This window comes from Siphateles boraxobius, unplaced genomic scaffold (genome assembly GCF_051911475.1).
Source record: "Siphateles boraxobius isolate OS27281-9 unplaced genomic scaffold, OSU_SipBor_1 9, whole genome shotgun sequence".
Lineage (NCBI taxonomy): Eukaryota > Metazoa > Chordata > Actinopteri > Cypriniformes > Leuciscidae > Siphateles > Siphateles boraxobius.
Window position 1 is genome coordinate 5,838,731 of NW_027509219.1, and position 25,585 is coordinate 5,864,315.

The 25,585-nt window shown below is 37.3% G+C and overlaps 2 protein-coding genes across 3 annotated transcripts in view; one reads left to right on the plus strand and one right to left on the minus strand.

The window, feature by feature from the left end:
• The first annotated feature begins 14,105 nt into the window (after positions 1–14,105).
• Positions 14,106–21,971, plus strand: LOC143733036 (uncharacterized). 2 transcript variants are annotated; one of them, XR_013201236.1, is made up of 9 exons: positions 14,106–14,265; positions 16,672–16,884; positions 17,172–17,290; positions 17,453–17,722; positions 18,229–18,272; positions 19,083–19,154; positions 19,264–19,326; positions 19,806–20,161; positions 20,604–20,757. XR_013201236.1 is itself a non-coding variant. In XM_077224581.1 (9 exons), the coding sequence occupies exons 1-9, from the start codon at positions 14,197–14,199 to the stop codon at positions 21,035–21,037; spliced, it is 1,323 nt and encodes a 440-aa protein (XP_077080696.1). In that variant the 5' UTR covers positions 14,107–14,196; the 3' UTR covers positions 21,038–21,971. The 2 variants fall into 2 exon arrangements, 1 of the variants encoding a protein (XP_077080696.1); XM_077224581.1 differs by having other exon boundaries at positions 14,107–14,265; positions 20,123–20,161; positions 20,604–21,971.
• Positions 21,972–22,322: 351 nt separating this feature from the next.
• Positions 22,323–25,585, minus strand: part of qars1 (glutaminyl-tRNA synthetase 1) — a 78,436-nt gene continuing 75,173 nt past the window's right edge. The window contains exons 18-23 of the mRNA XM_077224575.1: positions 24,432–24,533; positions 24,238–24,330; positions 23,859–23,986; positions 23,677–23,743; positions 22,709–22,834; positions 22,323–22,621 (exon numbers count right to left, since the gene is read on the minus strand). Of these exons, the coding sequence (XP_077080690.1) occupies positions 22,571–22,621; positions 22,709–22,834; positions 23,677–23,743; positions 23,859–23,986; positions 24,238–24,330; positions 24,432–24,533 (567 nt within the window). The 3' untranslated portion in view covers positions 22,323–22,570. The remainder of the gene's footprint in view (positions 22,622–22,708; positions 22,835–23,676; positions 23,744–23,858; positions 23,987–24,237; positions 24,331–24,431; positions 24,534–25,585) is intronic.

Here is a 25,585-nt window from a genome sequence, read left to right on the forward strand (position 1 = left end):
CGAGGGTTGAGGCCAAGTGCTATATATCTCAGTCAGCGCTGAATGCTATTGCCTCAGAATCTTTCTACGACTGAGAGCATACATGCAAAGACTCTGAGGAGGTTTTACACTGCAACTTACGCAATGTCTTATTCCCTACTCCCAGGGAACCCTGGTTACATTTGGCGCTATCCCACTGCATGATACGGCTCGGTATGGCTCAGGCCGGTTCAGCTCGGCGCGGCACGGTTCGGCTCGCTTGGCTTTTCCACTGCGTGGTACGACTCACGGCTCGGTTCGCTTTAGCTCGGTTTTTTTTTTCCACTGCAGTTAGTACCGCTTCAAAGTGGGTGGGATTATGACTGGTCGTTATAGTTTATCCGCTCCTAGGCAACCAACAAGAGGAACGTCTGCACTTTTCGTCCACTGACCACGATTCAGCCATTTCTTTTTGGGATTTTTTTTACTGGCTATTTAAATCTAGCGGGTTTAATGTCTCGCAAATACAATGACGCTGGTGATTATTCTGTCTGTCTGACCAATCAGTGATCTGCAGTGTTTTCACGTCACATTTTAGTATCGGTACGGTACACTTGGAACCTCAACAGAGGTGGTACCATTTAAAGCGAGCCGAAGCGAGCCGAGCCGTACCATACCATGCAGTGGAAGAGCGCCAAAGCGTGCCGTACCGAACCGAACCGTACCGTACCATCCAGTGGAAAAGCGCCAATTAAGTCATCCGAGATGTTCCTTTTTGAGGTAGGGTATCTCGATATTGCATCACTTGCTGACGCTTTGGGGAATGTATAAAATCCCTGCCTTGAGAGCGGTTTGGAAAGTTTGTAAGACACGCCATGTCTAAAAAGTCCTTGGTGTGGTCCTCAAGGCTTTGTTGCCCTGCTAAGATCAGGTGGACAGCTGGTAAGTCCATTATTTTATTTTCGGTTCAGTCTTCTGTCACAGCTGGTCTGGTAAGCAACACGCACAAACAGGAAAATACTAGAATAATTATTTTGGAGATACAAACTCAGGAACACACAATCAAGTCAATACCCAAATCAATACAAACACGCAATCAAGGGAAAACAGAACAGGTGTGGTACTAATTTGAAACCATAGAAACTAATGACCAGGAACCCTTTCCCTGGAACAGGGAAAACAAAAACAAAACGAAATGAAACTAAAAAGAAACAAGTCTGTATTTTATGTATGGGAGTTTAAATAAGTTTAATTAGAAATGTGTTTAATAGTAGATATGTTAGGTGAATGTGACTATGCAGGGTCCAAAGAAGAGACAGCAAGTTTTAAAGTTGAGACACACACACACACACGTCTGGTTCATTGTGGGGACTCTCCATAGACATAATGGTTTTTATACTGTACAGACTGTATAATCTATCCCCTTACACTTACACTAACCCTACCCCGAAACCTGCCCATCACAAAGTTTTCAGTATTTTTACATTTTCAAAAAAACTAATTCTGAATGTTTTATAAGCTTGTTTCCGCAAGCTGTTTCCTCACCATGACACAAGTCCCCATAAGTCGCTTTGCATTCAGTTTGAAGTCTCCACGGGGATAGAAAAACATGTACACTCACACATTCTTGAACATCTATCTTTGCAAGGACAATTATTGACTCAATTAAATCTTTAGCTCCTTACCCTAACCTTACCCACCACAACTAACTGCCAAACCCGAACCCTTACTCTTAACCTAATTATAACCTTATCCCTAAAACCAAGTCTTGAACCTCAAACAGGCCTTTAAAGTCATCTCAGACAGTGAAGACTGGCCAAAATGTCCTCACTTTATTCTCTTTGTCCTCACTCCAATGGTCTAAAATTCAAACTGCTAATGAGGTGGTGGACGCCACGCTGGGTTCCAGGTGAAGATAATGAGGAAATTACATTGTCTTTCATCCCATTGAGTTAAAACTTTTGGAAAAAATACTTTGTTTTAAAAAGTCTTAGTATTAACTGCCTTTCTATTAATTTAATACAGTGAATGACAACTGTCCGTGGTGTCCCAGTGGCTTACATTATTGGCAGTTTAGTGTTAAGTGATTAATTTACATCAAAACAAAAGATAACATATATGCCTTCATCTCTGAAAACATTATTTTTTCTTACATTTAACACTTCATAATAAACTCCGTTCCGACTCACTTTCCATCAATTTCTTTTCATGTGTTATGACTGGACCGATCAAACACACAATTGTTACACTTAATCTTCACAACTCCTCACCCAGGCAGACTACTTGATGTCTGGTTGCCCCATTGTGAATTACCACTCTTTTGCTCCACTCATACACTTCAAAAGACACTTAGGACATTGATTGTTCTCAATGAGAGACCAGTACTGGCCACAACAAACAGACATGCAGTCCCATAGAAATGGAATTCTCTCCACTAATTCAATGACAGCCTAATAAATGAACATGCATTTTCCCAGTACATTTTGTGTATTATTACTGTTTGTATATTGTCTTTTTATATTGTATAGTTGCACAGCTTTTTCCTGTCTGCCTGAGTGAACTGCGTTGTAGCTCTGTATAGCTTTGTTTTTAAACTCTATTTTCTATCTTTCCTGTCGTTTATATTGCTTAATATAATTTAATCATCACAGTTGATGAATGATGGACAGATAACTCAGTTTTGAATGACGTTAATTCTTTACTATAGAACTGGATATTAATCACATGTAGTTTAAGACAAACTACCGTACACCTTCGGGGCAAACACTGACGTCATAACTATAGATACCCATAAGGTACAATTGTGATTCAGTTATAACTAAGAATATATAATCAATGTTCTACATCCCCTTTCTTTAGTAATCTTTCATTAGTTTATAACAACAAATATCCACATCAACTCAAAATCAAAGCATGTAACTAAATATGCTATTGGCACTTAGTGCCACATTTTATGAACAAATGAAACTCTGAACATTTTAATCCAAATGATTTAAAAGTCTCTCACAAATACTTAACCATGGTTAAGAGATATGGCCTGCAGAGATATCTCTAAGCAGGCCACTGGATATACTTTGGATTTGGTCTTGAGATTCTGCCTGATCAAGTCACATAAAGCTTTTTTTCAGATTCTTTGGCATCTTGGCATCTAGAAACTTTGATCCTTTCCTGGTGTACAAACTTTCGGGTGATCCGCAGGGTTGTATTCATCATTTTATGATGGCAAGGTTTCAGGGACAGGCAAGATATGTCTACGATTCCATCTAATCCCTCCTCTCGGATTCCACCACAGACGATCTTGGTTCCTTGCAGATGTCTTTGATGATTCCCACTTTATTGTACCCTTGAGGGGTTTGTAACTACTTCACCTTTGAAAAGAGGACAGAGAGGCATGCTGCTTTTGTCATAAGCTTCTGTTGATGGCGCTTGTGAGCAGGCCATTTTCTGACCAAGACATGGCTGCTGGGATTTTGCGTACAGGTTTTACAACTGTGTGCACTGCTGAGTTCAGTTTCATTGAATATGTTACTGGAAGTTTACCAATCTCATCCTTGAAAAGGTCTGAATATTCAGAATGAATTTGGCTTGCAAAGCTTTAAACTTCATCTGCTGTCACATGATGAATTTCTTTGTTGAACGAGACCAGTTTCATTTGTAAGCAGTCTAGAAGTCCTATCAATGGTTGCACTTTTTTTTTACAACGTAGAACAAAAGGTCATATATCCTTTCTGATGAGTGGCAGGTGAAAGTAGCAAAGCCTGCTGTGGTTATCTCCTCACCTCCATAGACTATAAGCTTGGTGTTTTTCGATGAGCTTAAATACTCTCCATATTTCATTTTCGTGAACAGAAATTACATTACATTTTAATTATTTTTCCTTTTTTGCTTCATGCCTGCCTCCACAACTATTAAAATTTGCTATGATCTGAGAGCATGTGAGATCAGAGTTGGATCTTTGTTTAAATCCTTGTGTCATTTTAGTCTTTGTCTTGTGGTACACATTTGTCCACATTAGTGCCGCTGCAAAAGTCTTTGTTTGCAGTTCAGTCAGCTTGTGGATTTGACACAATTCTATTGCTTTGGCTAGTGTTAACTCACTGTCATTTAGTAGAATTTTTCTCATGCCATCATTGGTCACGCCACACACGAGTCTGTCTCTTATGAGTTCATCTGTTAGTTCAGTGGTTCCCTACCTTTTTTTGTCTGATACCCCATTTTCCCAAGAAAATATTTTAGGGCCCCCCTTCACATTTAATGATATTATCGCTCTTGTAAGCTTGCAGCAAGGATGACAAAAAATGTTGTTTTCAAACAAATGGTATGTTTATTACTATAACCAGATATGTTTATGCACAAATAATAGCCTATAATATTGAAAATACAATAACAAAAACATCAGTGGGCCATTTGTAATTTAAAAACGTAAGCCAAGGAGTAGCCTATAAATTGGCCCTATTTGAAATGCAACAACAAAAATATCAGTATTCACACTGGTCTGTAGGAAAAAAACGAATGAATATATGGCTATTACAAAATGACTGCTGTCTGGGACCTCAATACTTGGATGTTATTTGTGAGGCTTTATTAATCAGTGTGAGGCAGGGCTGGACTGAGACAGAAAATCGGCCCTGGCATTTTGGCACAGACTGGCCCACTACATATGATCATAAACACCACCCATCTTTGCACGCCCTTGAATATGTTCAACTCCTATTCATTAAAACCACTAATGGCATGTAATGAGTGAGTAGGAACGAGTGAGAGTTAACAGATGAAATAAGTACAAAATTGTAATTTATTAATACAATTGAACTACACTCCGCAGCGATGCATCAAAAAACAAGCTATTAGCTGGACTGGCATAGCAATACCAGTGTTTCCCACAGGATCTTTGGTAAAACTGTGGTGGGTGGACCTCTGTCCCTCTAGGGGGGTTTGGGGGCATGCCCCCCCTAAGAAAATTGTGTGCATTTTAATGTTAAATTCATCAATCTGGTGCACTTTGAGAGTTAAAAATTAAAAGCTCCAACCCATTTTTAGTGTGCAAATTAAACACAGAAAAAAAAACCTCTTTTAGTATAAAACTATATTTACTATATTACACTACTACATAATAATAGTTATAATTAATCTCAAGACAGTAGCCTAATAGCCATATATTGTAAAACAAATGCACTGAAAAATAAAGAAAACTTTCATAATTAGTTTTGTACTAATTTATAAACTTGAAAGAGATAAGCACATGATCTTTTATTTTGACGGAAACTGCATCAAGCTTTTATTTTGGCGGAAAACATGGATAGAAACGCGTCTCATTAAACTTCTAGTAAATTGCTGAAATCGTCAACAATGCAGATGTGGAAATAATGCGTAACTAGGTAATGGGTTCCTACACTCATAGCCAAAGTGTTTTAAAAAGTAGTTCTGCTTACCACAGGCTCTACACTTTCTCATCTCTCTCCTGATCCTCCTCACTATCCTCCTCATCAGCCACTGGAGCTGATGAAGGTCCTGCTGCTGCAGAAAACACATATACTTTGACACATTTTACAGCGTCTGCTTGAAGGGCCTATATCTATTTTTCACGCTATTTCTCTGCACATTCCTTGAGTTTCTTCTCCATCTCTCAGACAATAGACAGATACACAGTACACTTGACACTGCACGCTCACTCAAAGCACAAAGGGGGAGATGTTTCAAGATGTGATTGGGCCAGCCCAGTGTCAATCAAGAAAACAACCAATGGGCCGCTGAACTACGTGTTTCATGGGCCGGTCTGTCATTGGAAAAAAATATGATTTTCTTTTTGACCAATGCATTATATCGGCACTAACCCAGCGCCGTCAATTAAACAAAACAAAACGAATGGGCTGCCGATGTACGAGTTTTATGGGCCGTAAAAAATAAATAAAAATAAAAATAAAAATATGAGATGTATCGGCCCAAAAAGCACGTCGGCCCACCGGGCATTTGCCCGGTATGCCAGGTTACCAGTCCAGCCCTGGTGTGAGGATTGCTGCTGGCAGTGAGTAATAATTTGGTCAATGCGTGGAAAGATCTTTGACAGGGCAAGATGCATTTCATCTTCAGGGTTCAGTCTGGCCCTGTATTTGGTTTTAAGCCCTGTCCTGGTTGAAAACCCAGCTTCACAAAGGTAGGTCTTCCTGAAGGGAATCAACACCTTCATTGCAGCTGTGTGACAGACTGGGTGTTCTTCTGCAATTTCAGACCAGAATGATTCCAATGGGACCTCACTGAAACGGGCTCTCAGGCTGGCATCAGAGGATATTTCTATAAGCTCTTCCAGAATTCTTGATGGCAGAGTAGCTGGAAGCTTTGGTTCAATGTTCTCAGTGAAGGGGTTTCTGATCCACAGAAAATCAGCTGCCTCCTCCTCAGTTAGAGCTGGGAAATAACTATAAAATTTAACCAGGACCTTTGATAGATGCACTGTTATTTGACGCTGAATGATTTTTAAATTCAAGTGTCTGTCTGCAATAAATGCATATGTGTGGTCGAACATGTCACTGATTCCGGAGGAGACACAGGTTTTCCACATGTGTAGTTTTCTTTTGGAAGCCTCATTCTCATTCTTACTCATTCATGCTGGACCACAGTGTTTATGTTTACACCTGGCTTTCACAAAGTTCACTTTTTTTATGGCCACATCTAAAACTCCATGAAGACTGGGTTCCATTTCTTTTGCAACAAGCACTCTCTGTGCAGAAAGCAGTGTGTTGAAATTGCAAGGGGAGCAACACCTTTGATACACTGAACTACCCCGGACTGCCTGCCAGTCATTGCGGTAGCTCCATCTGTACAGACCCCAATACAGTCGCTCTAGTTTAATTATTATTTATTATTATTTAGTTTTCCCATTCATAATAAACATATGCGAGGAGTTGTGCCATCTTTGACACGTCGGTAGACTCGTCTATTTGAAGTGTGAAGTTATTACCACATAGTCGCACAGAAAGCTGATCCCTCATGTCTTCTGACATTGTTGCGATACGATGTTTGGCTGTATTATTTGATTATGGTATCTTAGCCAATTGTTTTGACTTATCCTATCCAAATAAGTCCTTGACAATCTCTGTTGCGCATGGCAAAATCAAAGTTTCTGCAATTGTATGTCCTTTCTTTGCTTTGCCGATTTTTTTCAGCAACTGTATATGATATTTTTTAAAAGTTTCTAGTCAGTAGCTGTGACTTCCCTCATCTCATTTTGGGAGAATGTCAATTATTTTGCCTTTGTGCTCAAAAAATGCCCTGGGCTTGTCGCGGTATTGGTGATGAGTTGTCTGCAAATGTCTTATTAGTTTGGACGGCCTCAGGCATTCGTCAGCAAAGACTTTGGTGCAGATAATGCACTGTGGCTGGGGCAGGGACTCTTTGCTACGAGAAAATGAAATAAAACCATAGTTCAGGTTACTATCTTGGTATTTCCGGCATTTCGTGTTTCTAGTATTGCTAGCACTGCGACCAGACTTGGTGGGAGCTTCCTTACTATCTTTTGTTTTGATGTAAATTTTTTGGTCAGACAGGGGATCATGGATAAGATTTGCTAATGTAATATGATCGTTCTACTTAATGCTCACTGCTCGGACAAATTAAGGATGATAAATGCCTGCATCCTGGCATCTTTGTCTGAGTGAGCAGCTGGTATAAATACATTGTATTCTTGCTTGAATACTCGCCAGTTCTCACTAATGTTGCCATCAAACTAGCGGTCTTCGGGTCTTCAGAAGCCTTCCGCCATTTCTGACGAGATAAACAAAACTTTCTTGTATCAAGTCTTTTAGATTAAGCTTGACTCTCTTCAAAGGCGTTCTCTTTTTCACAAACCATCTTCTGACACCATGATGAATGATGGACACATAACTCAGTTTTGAATTATGTTAATTCTTTACTAGAGAACTGAATATTAATCACATGTAGTTTCAGACAAACTGCCGTACACCTTCGGGGCAAACACTGACGTCATAACTATAGATACCCATAAGGTACAAGTGCGATTCAGTTATAACTAAGAACATATAATCAATGTTCTACAACAGTATATCTGATATTATCTAATTTTGTCTGTCACATTGATCTGAACATCGCTAGCTTTAATCTACATTCGCTATCGCTAGCACAACACACTAGCATTTCGCTAGCCAGTCAACCTGCCATCCGTGCTTACCGTGCTTTTCTCTCTCGAGCTTGCGCCTTTTATGAGTCCATCAAACAACTGTGGTGAGTTGGATTTGTCAACCAACATGTCATCTCCTGTTTGTTGGACGAACTGATTAATTGATTGTAATATTAATTTAGTTACATCAAGTTAATTCAATGAACTGACCCAAATATTCATAATTAATCATAAGTTATGAGTTATTATTAATATTTCCCCTTTTGAGCTAAATCGCTACATTTTGTTTCTGTTTAGTAGACAAGAAAACATCATAGTTTCACGTTATTTTGATGGTCCCTTTAACACATTCTGTTGACTATTAGTAAATTTGCACCTACATATCTAAAGACTCTCATTAGATTGCTAGTTGACTTGTAGTTGCAAAGTTACTTATAGTCAGTTGAATGTTTGTTGGAGGACCATCACAATAAAGTGTTATCAGATATAAAGCAGACAGTCAACTAATACTCTAATGAGAGTTAGTTGACTTGTAGTTACAAAGTTAATTATAGTCAACAGAATGATTAAAAATGACAGAAGTTTTACCAACATCAGTTTATTTTTCAGTGAAGACAACACTTATGTTGTATTACAAAACAAAGATTTGCAAGAACAGCACTATGCAGATTTGTTAGGTGCCCCATACATTACTGCGTCTTTTGGGGTTAAATGCACATGTCTGCTAAATGACTTGAAATATTTTCCATATTTGTGAGAATTACTCTTCTGATATAATGCGTGATATCCTTGAGGGTGTCAGACAGTATGAGATAAAGTTACTTTTTGAACATCTTTCTGGCATTATATCAAGACAAGACATAACAGAATCTATTCTTTCAATTATGGCTTCTAGATTAAACCTAGAGCAGACAGGGGATGATATAGGACTGAATGCCATTCAGACATTTTGTATAATTCGAAATATTCCTCTGATATTTGGAGACCTTGTTGATGAGGAAAACAAACACTGGTATTTACTACTTTTGTTATTGCAGATCACTAACATAGTGTTTTCTCCTGTAATAACAGAAGGTATACCAACTATCTGAAACACCTTATTGTAGTGCATCATAGTCTCTTTAAAGAGTTATATCCACATAAGAATTTTATTCCAAAACACCATTACATGTTTCATTGTCCACGATGCATAGGGGTTTCGCATAGGGGTTGCATAGCTAAAGACAGGTTTTTTTAAAAGCAGTATAAAGAACATCACAAAGTCTCTTGCATTAAAACACCAGTATGCAACCGCCTATCATTGGTAAAGTTCACATGTTTGAAATGTTGAAAATGGGCCCTTGAAAACTCTGTGTGTTTAGGATTTGCAATACCATGACACTATTCTTGAAAGGTACCCACATTTTTCATATAAGATAACAGTAGCTTCATGGTTAAGGGATTCTGGAACTTAGTATCATCATGACCTACTGGTTTGCACTAAAATGGAAAAGTGCAAAAAGTTATGTTCTTATAGATGACCAAAACGTTTTGGTGACTAAATATTTTGTAACTGTTGGTTTTGTCAAGCATCTTCATGCTTACTGTGCAAGGGAACAGACTATTTCTGAGGATCTTCCCTTTTTCAGACCATTTGATTTAAAAGCATCGTATGGTTTTGAAGAACCATATTTTTATATTGTTCCAATGCATTGTTTTGTGTATTAATAGCTTTAATAATCTTGAACTGATTTCTGATTTGTTGTGGAGCACACAAGCTAAAACAGAGTAATGAGTTAGGTCAAAGGGGAAATATTAATAACTCATAACTTGTTATGATTAATTATGAATATTTGGGTCAGTTAATTGGATTAACTTGATGTAGCTAATTTAATATTACAATCAATTAATCAGTTTGTCCAACAAACTCTTTTGATTATTAATTTATTCTAAGAAAAGGTTATCTTTCATGGCCACAGAAAAATAATTATTTCTTAGCATGTACAGCGCTTAGAGCATGTAACAAGATAAAAATCGTAAAATAAACTTTGTTGCAAGCAGAGAATCAGAACCAAATACGTATTGTGCATGAGTTTTATTAACTAAATCACAAACATAACTAAACTAAACACACATACATACATGCATAGGTAAAATGGTGAGTGACATAATGAAACTGGAAGCAGGAAATGGAACAATGGAAAAGATACATTTAACTATGAAAAGAACCATCAGCTTATCTTTTTCAGAGCACCTCATTAAATGTATACTTGCATGGCCTTTGCAATGAAACATTTTGTGTGAAGTTCATGAAGAAGGATTTTTCCTCATTTCCTATGAGTCTCAATCGATTTCTTCGGCGTTGACAGAAGAAATGGTGATGAACTTGCGTGGTTGGTTTGACTCTGTTCCCCTGGCTGGAGTCCAGATTGTGAAGGATGGGCCGGAAAGGACACGCAGAGCAAACAGGAGAAGGGAGGAAGTTGGAAGAGTTGATGGTGGGAGTTGCAATGGACTTCTTCTGCATTGAATGAAGGCGTTGTGCCAAACTCCTGAGGCTGTCCTTGATTCTGTTGTGGTTGAGAGAGTCCTCTCTCAAGTCAAGTCAAGTCACCTTTATTTATATACCGCTTTTTACAATACAGATTGTTTCAAAGCAGCTTTACAGAGATAACAGGAAAATAATGTTGTAATAATATTGTTAAATATAAAATTAAATGTCCCCAACTAAGCAAGCCAAAAGCCAATTGCGACAAAGGCCAAGAATGGTGAAAAAGGCCACCAAGAATGGTGACAGTGGCTAGGAACCAAAACTCCATCAGTGACAGAATGGAGAAAAAAACCTTGGGAGAACCCAGGCTCAGTCAGGTGGCCAGTTCTCCTTTGGGCAACGAACGAACAGTGTATGATTATGATTCAGGCAGCATTATAGGTCAGAAGTCAATATTTATCCAGTTCCATCTGTTTGGGGGTTGGAATCATCACGCCGGTATGGAGACAAGCTCTCTCTCCTGAATGAGCACATGGCTGGTTGTGAGTCCTGCTGCCCTGGGGTCTGGGGCAAGGTGCGGCCCCGCAGTACAGCTACCCGAACGTACAAGAGAAGGCCAAAGAGAGGGAAGGGCTTGTGTAGAGGCCATTTAAAGCCTGAGAAAGTTCCCACCTTTCAGGGTTGGTTCAACCAATAAGAAAGGGGGAATTTCTAAGTGGGAAATTCCCTCTGTTGGGAAGATTTATGATGCTATCTCAAGTGTGGTTAGACATATGCCTTGGCGTTTGTGTCCATTTATATTCAGATAGATAAAACACACAAACACACACACACACACACACTTCATTCTAAGAGAAAGTGATGTATAATAAAGTGTGTGTCATTAAATGAGGATTAATTAGATAGGAGACATGATATAGGTGGGGTTACATTGACCGTTGGTTGTATAATAAAATACACACTGTTGTATCAAAGACATAATAGTACACAAGACAGTAAACCATTCACAGTGTCCTGGGGTGCATGTTCATTTATAGATCAGTTCGTCCATAAATTGATGCAAAATCTGTTTTAAGGCCTGTGGGTCTATTCTATGGCCTCTGCGTTTTACACTTGACCACATTTTTAACAGCAATAAAACCAACTTATCTGTTCGTAGTCATGGTAACCAAGACCCTTCTTGCCCTTTTTGGGGGAATGGGACCATAGATCCCAGAGTGAGTTTTACAGATTTTTTGTTAAATATAACAAATAATTGTGTCTGATTCGTCTCAGTCATTACAACAGTTTTCCCATGAATTGATAGCTAGCCTACTTGACTGCTTTTTGTTGCTTTCGGGCATGTTCATGATTAGTGTAATATAGAAAGTTTAAGAATGTTTGTTTCAGGTCACCTCACGTTTATATGAGTTAGAATTACAAACATCATTTGAACCATAAGTCATTGTTTTTAATTTTGATATTTTGCAGTTTGTATCAGGGGTGGAGCGGGGGGGTGGCTAATTGGGCTTAAGCCCCGAATGGTTTGTCAAAAGCCCGAATCTTTTATGTTTTTTAAAATAACTTCAACTTTGTTTAATTTCCTCTCAGAATTTCTGATGGAGCGGCAAAAAATTAAACAATGTGCGTGGTGGCGGACGGTAATGCATCGCGCATCACTCAGCTTGTTTGCCAACTGCCAATAAAAACTAACGAAGAAGAATATAAATTAATCTTCTTCGCCGTTGTCATCAGGGGTTGGCCGCTTGCGGGCTGTTGTATGTTTAAACCGGCGTCGTAGCGAGCTTACTGGCTAACCGGCTGAAGTTATTATGGACATAATAAAGTTTTTTTATACGGAACACTAACAGTAAACCTCACCGGCCGGAGAGAGATTCAGAAGCAGCGTCAGACGAACCGCGGACAAGTGTTACATGTGAATCTGCTGTTGTAGGCCTAACCCTTGAGTTAAGTGATGACAACAATTCCAAGTACAGATGCATCAATATCGTCAATAAGTTATTTTTCCCCCCATACTTTAATTTAAAAAGTAAATCTTTAATATATTCTAGATTCATTACATAAAAAGTTAAATATTTCAAGCCTTTTATTGTTTTAATCTTGATGATGGGCTTACAGCTCATGGAAATCAAAACTCCAGTACGCCTATCTCAAAATGTATTAGAATTTTAGAACAAAGAATTTTTATACGACCTGACAAGATCTCTAATCAGCTAATCAACTCAAAACACCTGCAAAGGTTTCCTGAGAATTTAATCTGTCAGTTTTGTTCTGGTGGTGCAGGACAATGACCTTTTCCACAATATTACATTTTTTGGAGATGCGCCTGTAATAATGCAATAAACATATTAGTATTTACATAATTAAAGGAATTGTTATGGTGAACAGTAATAATGAATAAATGGTAGCAGCAGAGTATTGCTAATTAAATGAATATCACTGTCCACAATTTTATATGTAAGCTTTTTGGACAACGCATCATTATTTTACTGTAACATATTGCACAATATCATCAATATTTAATGCAGCAATTCTGAACAAAAAGTATACCTATTTAATAATAAGACACAGGTCTTTGGAACTTTTATTACACACATGAGACTTAAGTTATTCTCAGCGAGTTATGGTGGCGTTTTGGCCCCAGTCTAAAAGGGCTGCTATATAAGTTTTACACGCCACCAGATACCACTGTGTTTTACCTATTTAGGCAAACTTAAAAATAGTCAGATAATGGTTGCCTCTTTTTAGTTGCCAGGGGTGAAAATGAGTCATCCTTAACATTTTTGGTGTTTTGGATTCACTACAGCTGGAGAACAATTACATATAAAATAGGTTGTAGGCTCTACTCTGTGATTTTTTTTTTTTTTTACTGAGTAGGCCTAACTATCATAATTTTCCCAGGTAGTGTATAGATTTTTAGGCATTCTATTATCTCAAACATCCTGAAAAATAGTGCATTTAGCTGACGTAACTGGGGAAAAAATCTCCAAGGGAGTATGCCCCTGCCTGGACCGCCCCTAGGTTTGGGCTAAGCCCCGAATGTTTACATCGTCTGGCTCCGCCCCTGGTTTGTATACCGTTTTTATGCACTTTTTCTGATTGGTCAGAACAGCGAAGTTTAGATTTTTTAAATTTTTGTTAAAATGTACTCTGTGAGTAATGTACATAATTCACACTATCACACAGAACAATTGAAACCACAAAAACACTTAGCTCGGCCTAAAAACAACTTCAACAGGAAACTTTACTTGGGTTGTGAATTAACTCAAAGAGAAAACTGAAAGAGACTGAAACTCAAAGAGAAAACTATAGAGACATTGCTATATCTAGCCATGTGTTTATATGATATTGTCTATTTTTATTTTACTTTTATTATTATTATTATTTTCTCTAAATAGGCTTTACGAAATGTCCACATGTACTAAATATTTTCTATGTTGTTTTAATGATTTGGCAATACAAAATCTCATGCCAATAAAGCTTTATGAATAGAGAGAGAGAGAGAGAGAGAGAGAGAGAGAGAGAGAGCGCGCACCAAGAGATAAACCCATTTCTCGCGAGAGTTTTCCATAAGACGGTTACCTATAAACCCGATCACGAAGTTTAGCTCTTTGGCTGTGCTCAGCTGCTCAAAATGACACTGTTAAAGTGTCAGCATTGTATTGGAGAAGATAAAGCGGCAGAGGACACAGATCACGTTGAGGTTTGGTGTTATTCGTGTTATACAGCAGCTGTTTTACCATTAAAGAGAAAAAAGCCTGAGTTTATGTGAGCTAGCTGGCTAACGTTAGCACAGCTGATTCGATTCATATGCTATTTACCTTTATCGTTAACACTACATTACAATTATATAGCTATTTAGCCTATTAAAGTAGTGCTTTAATGAAAGAAAGTTTTACTTACCATTATGAATCTTTATCATAGTTATAGAACAGTTATACCATTGTATAATAACCGTTTATTATATTCAGGTAAAACCATGTGGCTCTTCAGTGCAGATTTTTTTTTACAAACCGATATATGTTATGAAAAATAAACGTTTAAAGGTCTAAAACACATGAAAATCCAATCACCACTGCTGCCATAAAATGTGACGCATGATAATGCTATAAATCTTGCTGCCAAAACACAATAGTTAATAAAGCTAAAGTTAGGCTACTATACAAAATAGTTTTTTAATGGAAATAATATTATTTGGCATTGATTTAATTGTTAAGTGATTGTAAGTGTATTTTCCATCAAACTATCATTAATATGAAGAAAAAAATAAATAAAACATACACATAATAAATTAAGTATAGCCTATGTGATGGAAGTATTTGCTGTACTGTATAAGTTATGCTGATTTAAATGCAAATTCGTTGTACTGCAATATTTCTTTGAAAACATGTTATTATAGTAATGATAATCCAATTTGAATCTTCATTAAGAACAATAAAAATGCCCCAAAAGAAATCTTCAAAAGTAAATTACTGTAATTAAATCTGAGGTCAAGTCAAGTCAAATATATTTATATAGCGCTATACACAATACAGATTGTATCAAAGCTGCTTCACAGTATCAATCAAAACAACTTAACAATGTTTGTTTATTACTGGAAAAAAGACATCCTAGTTTGGTAGAGCTGATCAATGGTATGATTGGTTAATTAATTTGAATATCCCCAACTGAGCAAGCCAAAGGCAACAGTGGCAAGGAACCGAAAAAACTCCATCCAGTGACCTAATGGTGTCCTAACACCCCATCAGATGACCCAATGGAGAAAAAAAACCTTGGGAGAACCCAGGCTCAGTCGGGGGCCAGTTCTCCTCTGGCCTTTATGAACTAGAGGCCGAATTTACAGTAACTGTAAGATAAAAAAATTATATGAATGCCTGGCTAAATAGATGCAGTCTAGTTTTAAACTGGGAGAGAGAGTCTGAGCTACGAACAATATCAGGAAGGCTATTCCAGAGCTTCGGAGCTAAATGTGAAAATGCTCTGCCTCCTTTGGTGGATCTGGATATCCTAGGAATGACCAGAAGCCTCGAATCTAGTGATCTTAAATAGCGCGATGGATTGTAAGGCGATAGAAGATCCGTTAAATAGACTGGAGCTAAACCATTTAGAGCTTTATAAGTCAAAAGCAATACCTTGTATTTAATACGGAACTTTATAGGTAACCAATGAAGTGATGATAAAATCGGTGTTATATGATCATATTTTCTTGATCTAGTAAGAACTCTAGCGGCTGCATTTTGGACTAACTGTAGCTTGTTTATTGAAGATTCAGGACAACCAGCTAATAAAGCATTACAGTAATCTAGTCTCGAGGTCATGAATGCATGAACTAACTTTTCTGCATCAGAGACTGATAGCATATTACGTAGTTTAGCATTGTTTCTAAGGTGGAAAAAGGCTGTTTTTGTAACATATGAAATATGCTTTTCAAAAGACAGGTTGCGGTCTAGTATAACACCCAGGTCTTTTACTGTAGCGGATACAGTAACAGGGCATCCTACTATGTTAAAGTCGTGCTGTGAAGGGTTTTGTGGACGGTTTTTAGAACCGATAAGTATTACCTCTGTCTTGTCTGGATTTAATAAAAGAAAATTACGCGTCATCCAATCTTTTATATCATTAACACAATCTGTCAATTTGGATAATTTAGCGTATTCATCTGGCCGTGATGAAATATATATTTGAGTGTCATCAGCATAACAATGGAAACTAATTCCATGTTTCCTTAGAATATTACCAAGTGGCAGCATATATATTGAGAATAATAACGGGCCTAACACAGATCCCTGCGGCACTACATAGTTTGCCGAAGTTATAATCAATTTTTCTCCATTTAAGTAGACGAAATGGTAGCGGTCAGATAAGTATGACCTGAACCAGCTTAATGCTTGTCCTTGAACACCAGTGTAATTTTGTAGTCGATCTAAGAGTATTGTGTGATCTATAGTATCGAACGCAGCACAAAGAGGCAATAAATATGCCTTAAATTGGCGTGAATATTTTACAATGCAATTAAAATTGAAGGTGACAGAGCAATACAATCTTGACCTGGACATGTTTTTGTGAAATTAATTCAGTGTGTTTTGTTACCTGACACATTGTATTGCAGAAAATCTTGCCACCAGGGTACAGTCATCTTCTGTGTCGTCATGAACTGCTGGAAATGTCAGGGGATGTTGAAAACTTTCGAGCAGGTCTTAAATTGCAGCTGACTACAGAGGAGGAGGTCCAAAAGTGGCTGGAGGACTTCCAAAAGACCTCAGCTTTAACATGGAGGAAATCCAGGACATACCCTGATTCTGGGCGCTACAACAAATACAGAGTAGGAACAACCTGTTATGTGTGTGACAGAGCTTTAAAGGCAACCTGATATCAAAATTGAGTCTGTATACTTTCTTAAGATGTTCCTGTTCTTATTCAATGCTATTCATCATCAGAGTAATAACATTCTCTAAAATGATTAACAATGATGTAATAATGGTTACAGGATTGAAAGAAAAGAACATTTGAAGACCCCCCCCCAACCACCTGATTCTATCTTCAGTTTAAACATTGAACGTAAGGCCATTCTCTCAAAACTACTTAAGTACTGTATTTTGTATATACCAGGTGGATCTGAGATGCCAACACAAAACGTACAGTTCATCATCCAAAACATCCAAAAATACCAACTGCCCTGCTACCATGTTTCTGATTCTCAAGAGACATATGTATGAAAGAAAGTCCAGGTGAGATAAAAATAAGACCAAGGTAATGCACTACAAACCCACAAAATTTTGAACACCCAAACATTTGGTCATTTGAAATTGAATTTTCAATAGGTCATACAATCTATTTTGAAACTCAGCGTTAAAACAAAATCCTATCTTATCTAATCTATCCTTCCACAGATCAGGAGACCCACACATAGAAGAGGGCTATTTCCTTCATGTGAACTTGAGGAACGAACATAATCATAGACTGAACACTGCTGAGGTCATGAGGTGGAGAGATGTGTCTAATGACACCATTGAAAAGCTACATCAGCTCTACAGAACTGGTCACTCTCCTTCATCTGCACTCAAAAGCATTAAATACAACCTTCAGGAAGAGGAAGGGGATAACTACATTTACGCTATTGCAGATCGATCCATTTGCCCGGACCTTCAGTTCTGCTACAGGTCTGTCATTCAATGCTGTTTGATAAACTATAGTAAAATCTATATTTAAAATGTGTTATGTAATGATAATGTAGTGAAGCTGTTGTCAGTAACAACAAAGAATTTTCATTATAAAAATATTTCTGTTTTTTTAGATCCTAAATATTGTATCGTTTCTATAAGATTTAAAAATTTGACAAACTTGACTAACAAAAACTTATTGACCTTGACACAGTCATGACAACAGCCTACAGGTATCCTCCCTGTGATACCATTTCCTCTTTTATGGCTTCGTACATGTTGGTCACACCACACTGACCTTAATTTGGTGGACTAAAGTTTTCAATATATTACTTTTTTCTTTGAAAAATATTTTAATAAAACTTTTTTTAACACCACTTTGACATTTATGCCCCACAAATTGAAAACACTTTAATTGCAGAAGGGCATTAATTCTGTTTTATGTTAATATACATGTTGTTACTACTGAATACTGAGCCCTTCTTTTTTATTATATTTTACTACAGATTATACTACAAGCTTTTTCAAAAGTCATATGCTGAACCTGCAGGTAAGATGATTCTGTCAAAACGGCAGTGTCTTGAAAACAGTTTAGAGTAGTGCAGCGGAGATAGTCAGATTATTGTGGCCATGTTAATGAAGTGAGTCAGACTGGTGTAAGATGTTAGAGTGGACAAAAGAGTTTTGTAGATTAATCTGGCAGTTTTGATATGTGTTTGTGTGCGTAATATATATATATATATATACAGTAGTCAACATTTTAAGTGGATCAAAACCTTTCATCAAAGTTATACATGAATTTTACCAATACCCGTTCTTGTCTTAGGACAACTTTGAGGAACTTTTTTGATCCACTTCAAATGTTGACTTCTTTATTTATTAATATTCAAAATTATAAAACAAATAGTTTCAGTCCCAGATTTGAATCAATCTGTGCTAAAATACACCATATAGAAACAGCTGTTACAAGGGTGTATGCTGGGACAGATGTTGAACTAAGTTGAAGGGTTTTATTTAAAAGTGATATATAGAAATAAACAAAGACAGTACTGGATACAAGGAGGTAACGTTACAATCAAGCAATAAGGTATACGGATATATTGTGAATATACTCTTGTGTTTGGTAACAACAGCCTTTAGCAGTGACTACATTCACAATATAGCATGGCCTCTGGTATTTTTTACAATATATGTATAAATAGGGTGGTACTTTAATTTGAAAAATGCTACAAATAAATTCAACATTTAAGTCCTTTTAATCAAAACAATTGATATTAAATTACATGCAATTGAGGGAAGATTTGTTATTAGCGTTGTTTAATACCAGCATTTTTCTTGTGAAATATGGGTGTCTATTCAGAGAAGGACATTTCAGAAGAGCTTTTTAAACCATTAGAATTGGAACAGTCATGGGAGACGACAACAGTGACAGGTGAGTATGTCCCTGTTGAAATGATTTACTATACAGTATTAATAATAGTTGTCTAAGAAGAGATATTATTGAAATGATTTAACAACATTTTGCCCTTTCTCTAAAACAGATGGACACACTACGTGCATTGAAGATGGGGTGTCTGTTACTACTCTACCAGTCATCACTACAGGTGAAGCAACTCATCTTTTGTCACTTTGTTTGACTCAGTCAATCTGTCCATCATGTAATGCTAAATAACTCCATTGCTTTAGCAAGAAATTTCATGTTTATGATAAGTACATTTTCTCACCCGCCAATGGCAAGTGTAGCAAAAAGTTCATTTTTGTCAGGTTTTCTGGAAGGAAGGACCCAAGAGCAGACAGATAGGACTTATAGTCCAGACAGATAGTCAACTTTACTGAGAAAATTCAAACTAAAAAAAACAGTGAGCCTCCTAACTCCAGGCCAATTCAAAATAGCCAGGCAAAGACTGGTCAGCCAGGCGAGAGTCCTACCAGGAGTCCATCCGATCAGTTATCAAATCCAAATTGTAAGCAAGAGGGCAAGTCAGACAGGTGAGCAGGTCAGAAATAGAGATTAAGCTGAGTCAAGGGCAAGCACAGGTCAGGCACAGGCCAGAAGGGCGAGCTGAACCAATCCAATCTCCAGAGCCAGGGATGTAAAGGTTGGGCAGTCCGAGACCGCTGTGCTCTGGAGGAGATAGGCAACCACAGATCTAACTGAGCAGAGGACAATTTCGTTAGCAAGACATGAAAATGGACTAATAGACTAGATCGACGGACAAGACTAACAGGCAAGTGTGATACACAAAATTATGAATTAGAAATGTGGATGTGAATGAGAATATGGAGGTCAAAATTTGCTTATTTGTTTTGACTCTTTATGTGAGCTGTGTCTCATTGATTTCTGAGACTAAGATTAATATGGAAGCAGACGTTTTGTTTATTTGTATGTCTTCTGTTTAGAAGGAGAAGATTTTACAGAAGACAATGAGCCAGGTCCAAGTACGTAATTTTTTTTCTTAAAGCATTTTACATTAAAGGCCAAAAATTCACCCAAAAATTCTGTCATCATTTACTCACCCTCAGGTTGTTCCAAACCTGTATGAGTTTCTTTTTTCTGTTGAACACAAAAGACGATATTTTGAACTTGAAGAATGTTAGTAACCAGACAGTTGACGGTTACGGCATCCATTGACTTCTATAGTAGGAAGAAAATACTATTGAAGTCAATGGTTACTATCAACTGTCTGGTTACTAACATTCTTCAAAATATTTTCTTTTCTGTTCAACAGAAGAACGAAACTCATACAGGTTCGGGACAACATAAGATTAGATGATGACAAAAAAAATTTGGGGGGGGGGGGGGGGGGGTGAACTATCCTTTTAATAAGACTAATCCTGTTAACAGACAACACAGTCAATATCATTGTATCTATCTGTTAAGGCGGAGCTGAAGAGGTCGTTGGGTCTTTGGATGGACAGCTCGAGGAGATTTTTGGGATGCTAAAAAAGAAGCTAAACGAGGATGCAAGTTTTACACCACCTATAAGAGCGTTTGTGTCCAATTTCTTTCAAATAAAGACTGACAGTGCTCTGCAGTCATCACTTTTTTGTTTTGGTAAGGCCACTCAAACAATCAATCAGATCAGTGTACAACCTGCTGTAGGTCCACGGAGGAAAGGGGCTCTGGCTGGACGTAGAGCTGTTGGCAGACCTGCAAAGAGATCAAGAAGAGAGCACCCATACTGCAACAGCAGATCCAACAACACTCCCCAAACTCTCACATTCTGTTTGCAGGAAAATAACACCCTTGAGAAGACAGCCTGCAACACACCATCACCAGCTTTTGGTGTGTGTGTAGATCCAACTACTGTCTAGAGGATATTAAATTAATAACCCTTAAGAAGCTAGGCTTTACAGTGAACATCATGAAATCATCTACTTTATATTTCTGGTCTTCTTGTGCACAATTCAGCAGTGCATGTTGTTCTAGAAGAGGAAGTGTTTATTCATTTTATTTTATTCATTTTCATTTAGCTGATGCTTTTATCCAAAGCGACTTACAATTGCTATATTTCAGAGGTCGCACACCTCTGGAGCAACTAGGGGTTAAGTGTCTTGCTCAGGGACACATAGGTGTCTCAAAGTGGATTCGAACCCGGGTCTCTCACACCAAAGGCATGTGTCTTATCCACTGCACCACCACCACCAAAAGTGAAACGCACTTTTCACCATGCAGGTAATTCACTATGGATAAAATCAAGTTCCACCCTACTTTTTTTTTTTCTCATTGAATGTTTAACTCTGCAATGTCACATTATGGAGGTAAATTGGGCTGCTAAAGTTGTTTCATGTTTGTATTTTTTGCAATGATCTTTACTGTAGTGTATAGACCACCTATGTTTTATTCAGATCCAGTACCACAACAAGCTGTCTGTTATGGCCAGTTTATGTGGTTTCATTATTTACAAAACATAACAAATGGTCCAATCTTATCTTTCCCTTAATCTTTATGCACATAGACAAAAAAAATATTATGCATTGTTTTGCCATTTCTAAATGATTTTTTTTTGGACAAAATATCACTTGTCAATTATTTGTAAATTCATGAAATTTCAGTCCCATTAATGGTATGGTATAGTAGCATAGTTGTGCTTTATAGAAATGTACAAATAGCTTCTTATTTTCCTTGGAAGGCACTAAAAATGTGTAGTTATGGGTTTAATACTTGCCTTTGTAAAGTACTCAATAATAAACCTGTAAGATCATGATTAATACCAATATATTTGTGATTAAAATATTTTATATTGCATTGCTGCCATGTCATGACAGGAATATGTAGAAAATTCACTGAAAGGACATCATCTTTAACATCTAGGGAACCTTTAACATCTTATGAATTGGAAATGCACTAACCCTAATGTGGTATTCTATTTAAGGATATTGTCACAATTCACCCAAGCAAAATTAAATGGATTTGTTGGTTGTCCACTGGAAAGCTTGATTTTCCAAGAAAGATCATTTCAAATGCATTTACCCTGTTACAAACCATCTCAAAAAGTCATTTTTCTATTAATTAACAACTACGGTTTTATGGGATTTATGCGATTAATTCCAAAGATGCATTTGCAAACACATTTACATGTATTCACGAGTCAAAATCTTTAATGAGATTGTTTATTTCATAGATGACAAACCCCAGCATGAATAGGTTGTACAATGAATAGGTTGTACAAAATATCTTGGCATCTGAGAGTAAAAAAATAGTATTTATAGAATACTAGAATACATGGTATGGATAGAATACTAGAATACACTGAATCCACCAGATTATTTAAATTAGTTTTATATTGAAAACTGCTTGGTGATGCATGGTTGATTTCAAAGAACAACTTCTTTCTTGTTGCCCAATCATATCTTCCCTGGGTCCTCCTTGAGTGTAACTGTTCTGTTGAACACCAGCTGAGGGAGGAAGAGGTGACAGATGAGACAAGTGTTTTCCTCTACTGTATGTTAATCTTTTTGACAATTTAATGTTTCTGGAAATACCTTTTCAGATGTGCTATCAGGGTCCAAAGAAAAATAACCCACTCTTTCAAACTGAAATTTATCAAACACTTTGGCCTTGCCCACGGAACGATCCACTAAAGCACTTTCAATCACTGTTAGGGAATTCTAGGAATGACCCAAAAAAAAATAACTTTATTAATCTTTTTTTTAAATGAGAAATGTCAGTAACACTTTACATGTTTTTGTAACATTACATGTACATTCTATTGTAATAACTGTAAATTATCAATAATTATAAGCAACCAATCCTTTTCAAAAAAGTTACTTAATAATTGTAACCAAAATGTCTATATTATTGCATTCATTTTCTGTAGTTGCATATAGCACAAAAGGGCGGTTTCCCGTACAGAGATTAAGCCTAGTCCTGGACTAAAATAACCTTTTAAACCAGGTCAACAGAAATCAACTTTGTCATGGTTTTAAATATTCCTAGACTTGGTCTAGTCCGGAGTTTAATACGGTGATTTCACCATGTCCCTTAGGGGCTTAGTAGATTCCACAGCTGATGTGTGCAGGTTTTCTTTGCTGTTTGCTTCAAAAGAGATCTCTTGTTCAGTAATATTTGTTTGATTGCATTTTTTTTCTGCTGCCATTGTTTTTCTTGGATTTGCTTCGCAGTTCTATTCAATTTTAAGCTTGGTTAATTCAGTGTTTAATAGGCAACCTCTGTCATGCTAATTCAGATCAGCACAGTTGGTTATAAATTAATCTTGTTTATTTTAGCTCAGACTCTATAGTCCAGGTGTTAGTAATCTGTACTTAATCTGTTTCAGAAAGCCATTTAAGACATGATTGACTATTCTAGATTAAGGCCTACTTCTGGCTTAATTTAAACTATGTCCGGGAAACCGCCCCTTAGAGTTTGCACTTCAGTGATTAGTTCATTTTAGTTTGTTGTAAACAAACTTTATTTAAAAATTCTAGTTTATCCTAATGTATTGCCTTACAGGGTTAACGTCACTCAGGAATCCAGCAGGAACTTCAGCTGGGTCCTCTGGGTGTTTATGGAGAAAACTACAGACATAAACATGAGAGTGAGGGTAAAACATACAGTCTGTCAAAAAGACGTGAGACAAAATATTAAAATGAAATAAAAACCTCTGGTTTGTCAGCACACAAGGAAACTTACAGGCTTTCATACAGGCGAACTTCACACCGCAGTGGCTCGCTCACCCAATGAATAAATGCTTTGGGTTTCTCCACAGAGTCTGAGCTGACACACGTCACCTCTAGCTCGCACACTTTACCACCGTTATCCTGACAAGAGAAAAGACATTTAACTCTACAAAGCCTACTGTAATATAATTGATATGCAATTTTCTAAGGCCTCTAAATTATCAACATGATCAATGCTGAGAAGCCTGTTGTACACAAACTTCTACAAGCCTTTTGATCAATCAGCTTATTTTTTTAGCAACTAAAAGATTCTCAACAAAAACATATGCAAACTTAAAAAAAAAAATTATGAAAACTTGTGGATCATGTGAGCTAAGTGAGTGGTGTTCCACCTTGATGACACGCTGTACAGAGATGACGTATCCTGCATGTCTCAAGCCTACCGGCTGATCTGGAGTCAGGCGCTTATAGCCCTTCTCCATTACCTACAGCAAACACACAAAACAGCAAAAATTGTCACCTCTGCTTATATGGGATGCTGGTTCAATTCAAAACAGATCCTCATATGAAATAATCTTAAAAACACCTCTCTAAAGTCACTCTGCTCAATAAAGATGGTCTTTGAGAAGGAAACCACGTGGCTGCCCTTGGCTTCATTGGCTGGGAAGTCTGGGACTCGAAGCTCCTTCTGAATAGGGGAAAAAAGGGAGGAGTGATCCACTGCCGTTATGAGAGTACGCTTGCTACACTGCATCTACATGTATATCATTAAACTCATTACCAATTGGCTATCTGGAATACTTGATTTTGATTGGTTTACCGCAGCATTGAGCAGTAAATATATTTTTTTGTTAACCTAAACTATGTTTGACTGTTGTCCATCCATAGCACAACCTTTTATAGGTATAACCTTTATGTTCTCGTACCATCTCATATCATTTCTCATATCAAGTCTTTGCATCTGAAGACAACTAGCAACTATAGTAAAAATTACTTCAGTAGTATTTTTTAGTAGAGAGCATAAAACTGTGAGAGACACAGAGCTGGATGGCAGAAAAAAGGACACATTGATGCTTAATATGTGAGCTAATTAGATGAAAACTAACAATGCATTGTTATTTTTTCTTTTTTTGCAAGAGATATTTTCAATTTTGTAATGGACTGTTTTTTTATGCAAACTTTTAGCTAAACTAGAGAGTTAAACAAATTATTTCATTTTTATTTATTGTTTTTTTTCTTTGGCAAGTAGCCACATAATAATCATGATAATGTACCATCAGCCAGTCTGTGACAGAGACTCAGATGAACTTGGTTTGAGATCCATGTGCAGTTTATTATATAACTGGAGTGTCAACAAACAAACAGGTGTGGGTCGGAGCACCAGGATTAACAGCAACGTAGATAAAGCAGCAAACGTCATAACAGGCAGGTGGTCAGGGCTGGCAGCGAACAATCACAGAGTAATCCAAAACAAGGCAGAGTCAAAAGGCAAGGGTCATAAGTCCAAAAACAGCAAGGGTCAAAACTACACAAGATAAAGTACAAGAGAAAAACGCTCAGAAATGCCAACTGTGGCAAAACAAGATTTCGCAACGAGCATGGTGTGCTCAGGGCTTAAATAGTCTGCAAAATGGAGTTCAGGTACACGTTTAATCAGTCCAGGTCTGTGGTTTCTTGGAAATGTGAAAAAATAAAATAAAATACCAAAGTCCCTTTAAGACAAGTAATTTCACTGGGCGG

Coding starts and splice junctions, on each gene's coding strand:
- LOC143733036 (XM_077224581.1), top strand. CDS start 14,197: ATGACACTGTTAAAGTGTCAGCATTGTATTGGAGAAGATAAAGCGGCA. Junction 17,291..17,452: donor ATGTATGAAAGAAAGTCCAG/GTGAGATAAAAA, acceptor ATCCTTCCACAG/ATCAGGAGACCCACACATAG. Junction 18,273..19,082: donor GTCATATGCTGAACCTGCAG/GTAAGATGATTC, acceptor GTGTCTATTCAG/AGAAGGACATTTCAGAAGAG.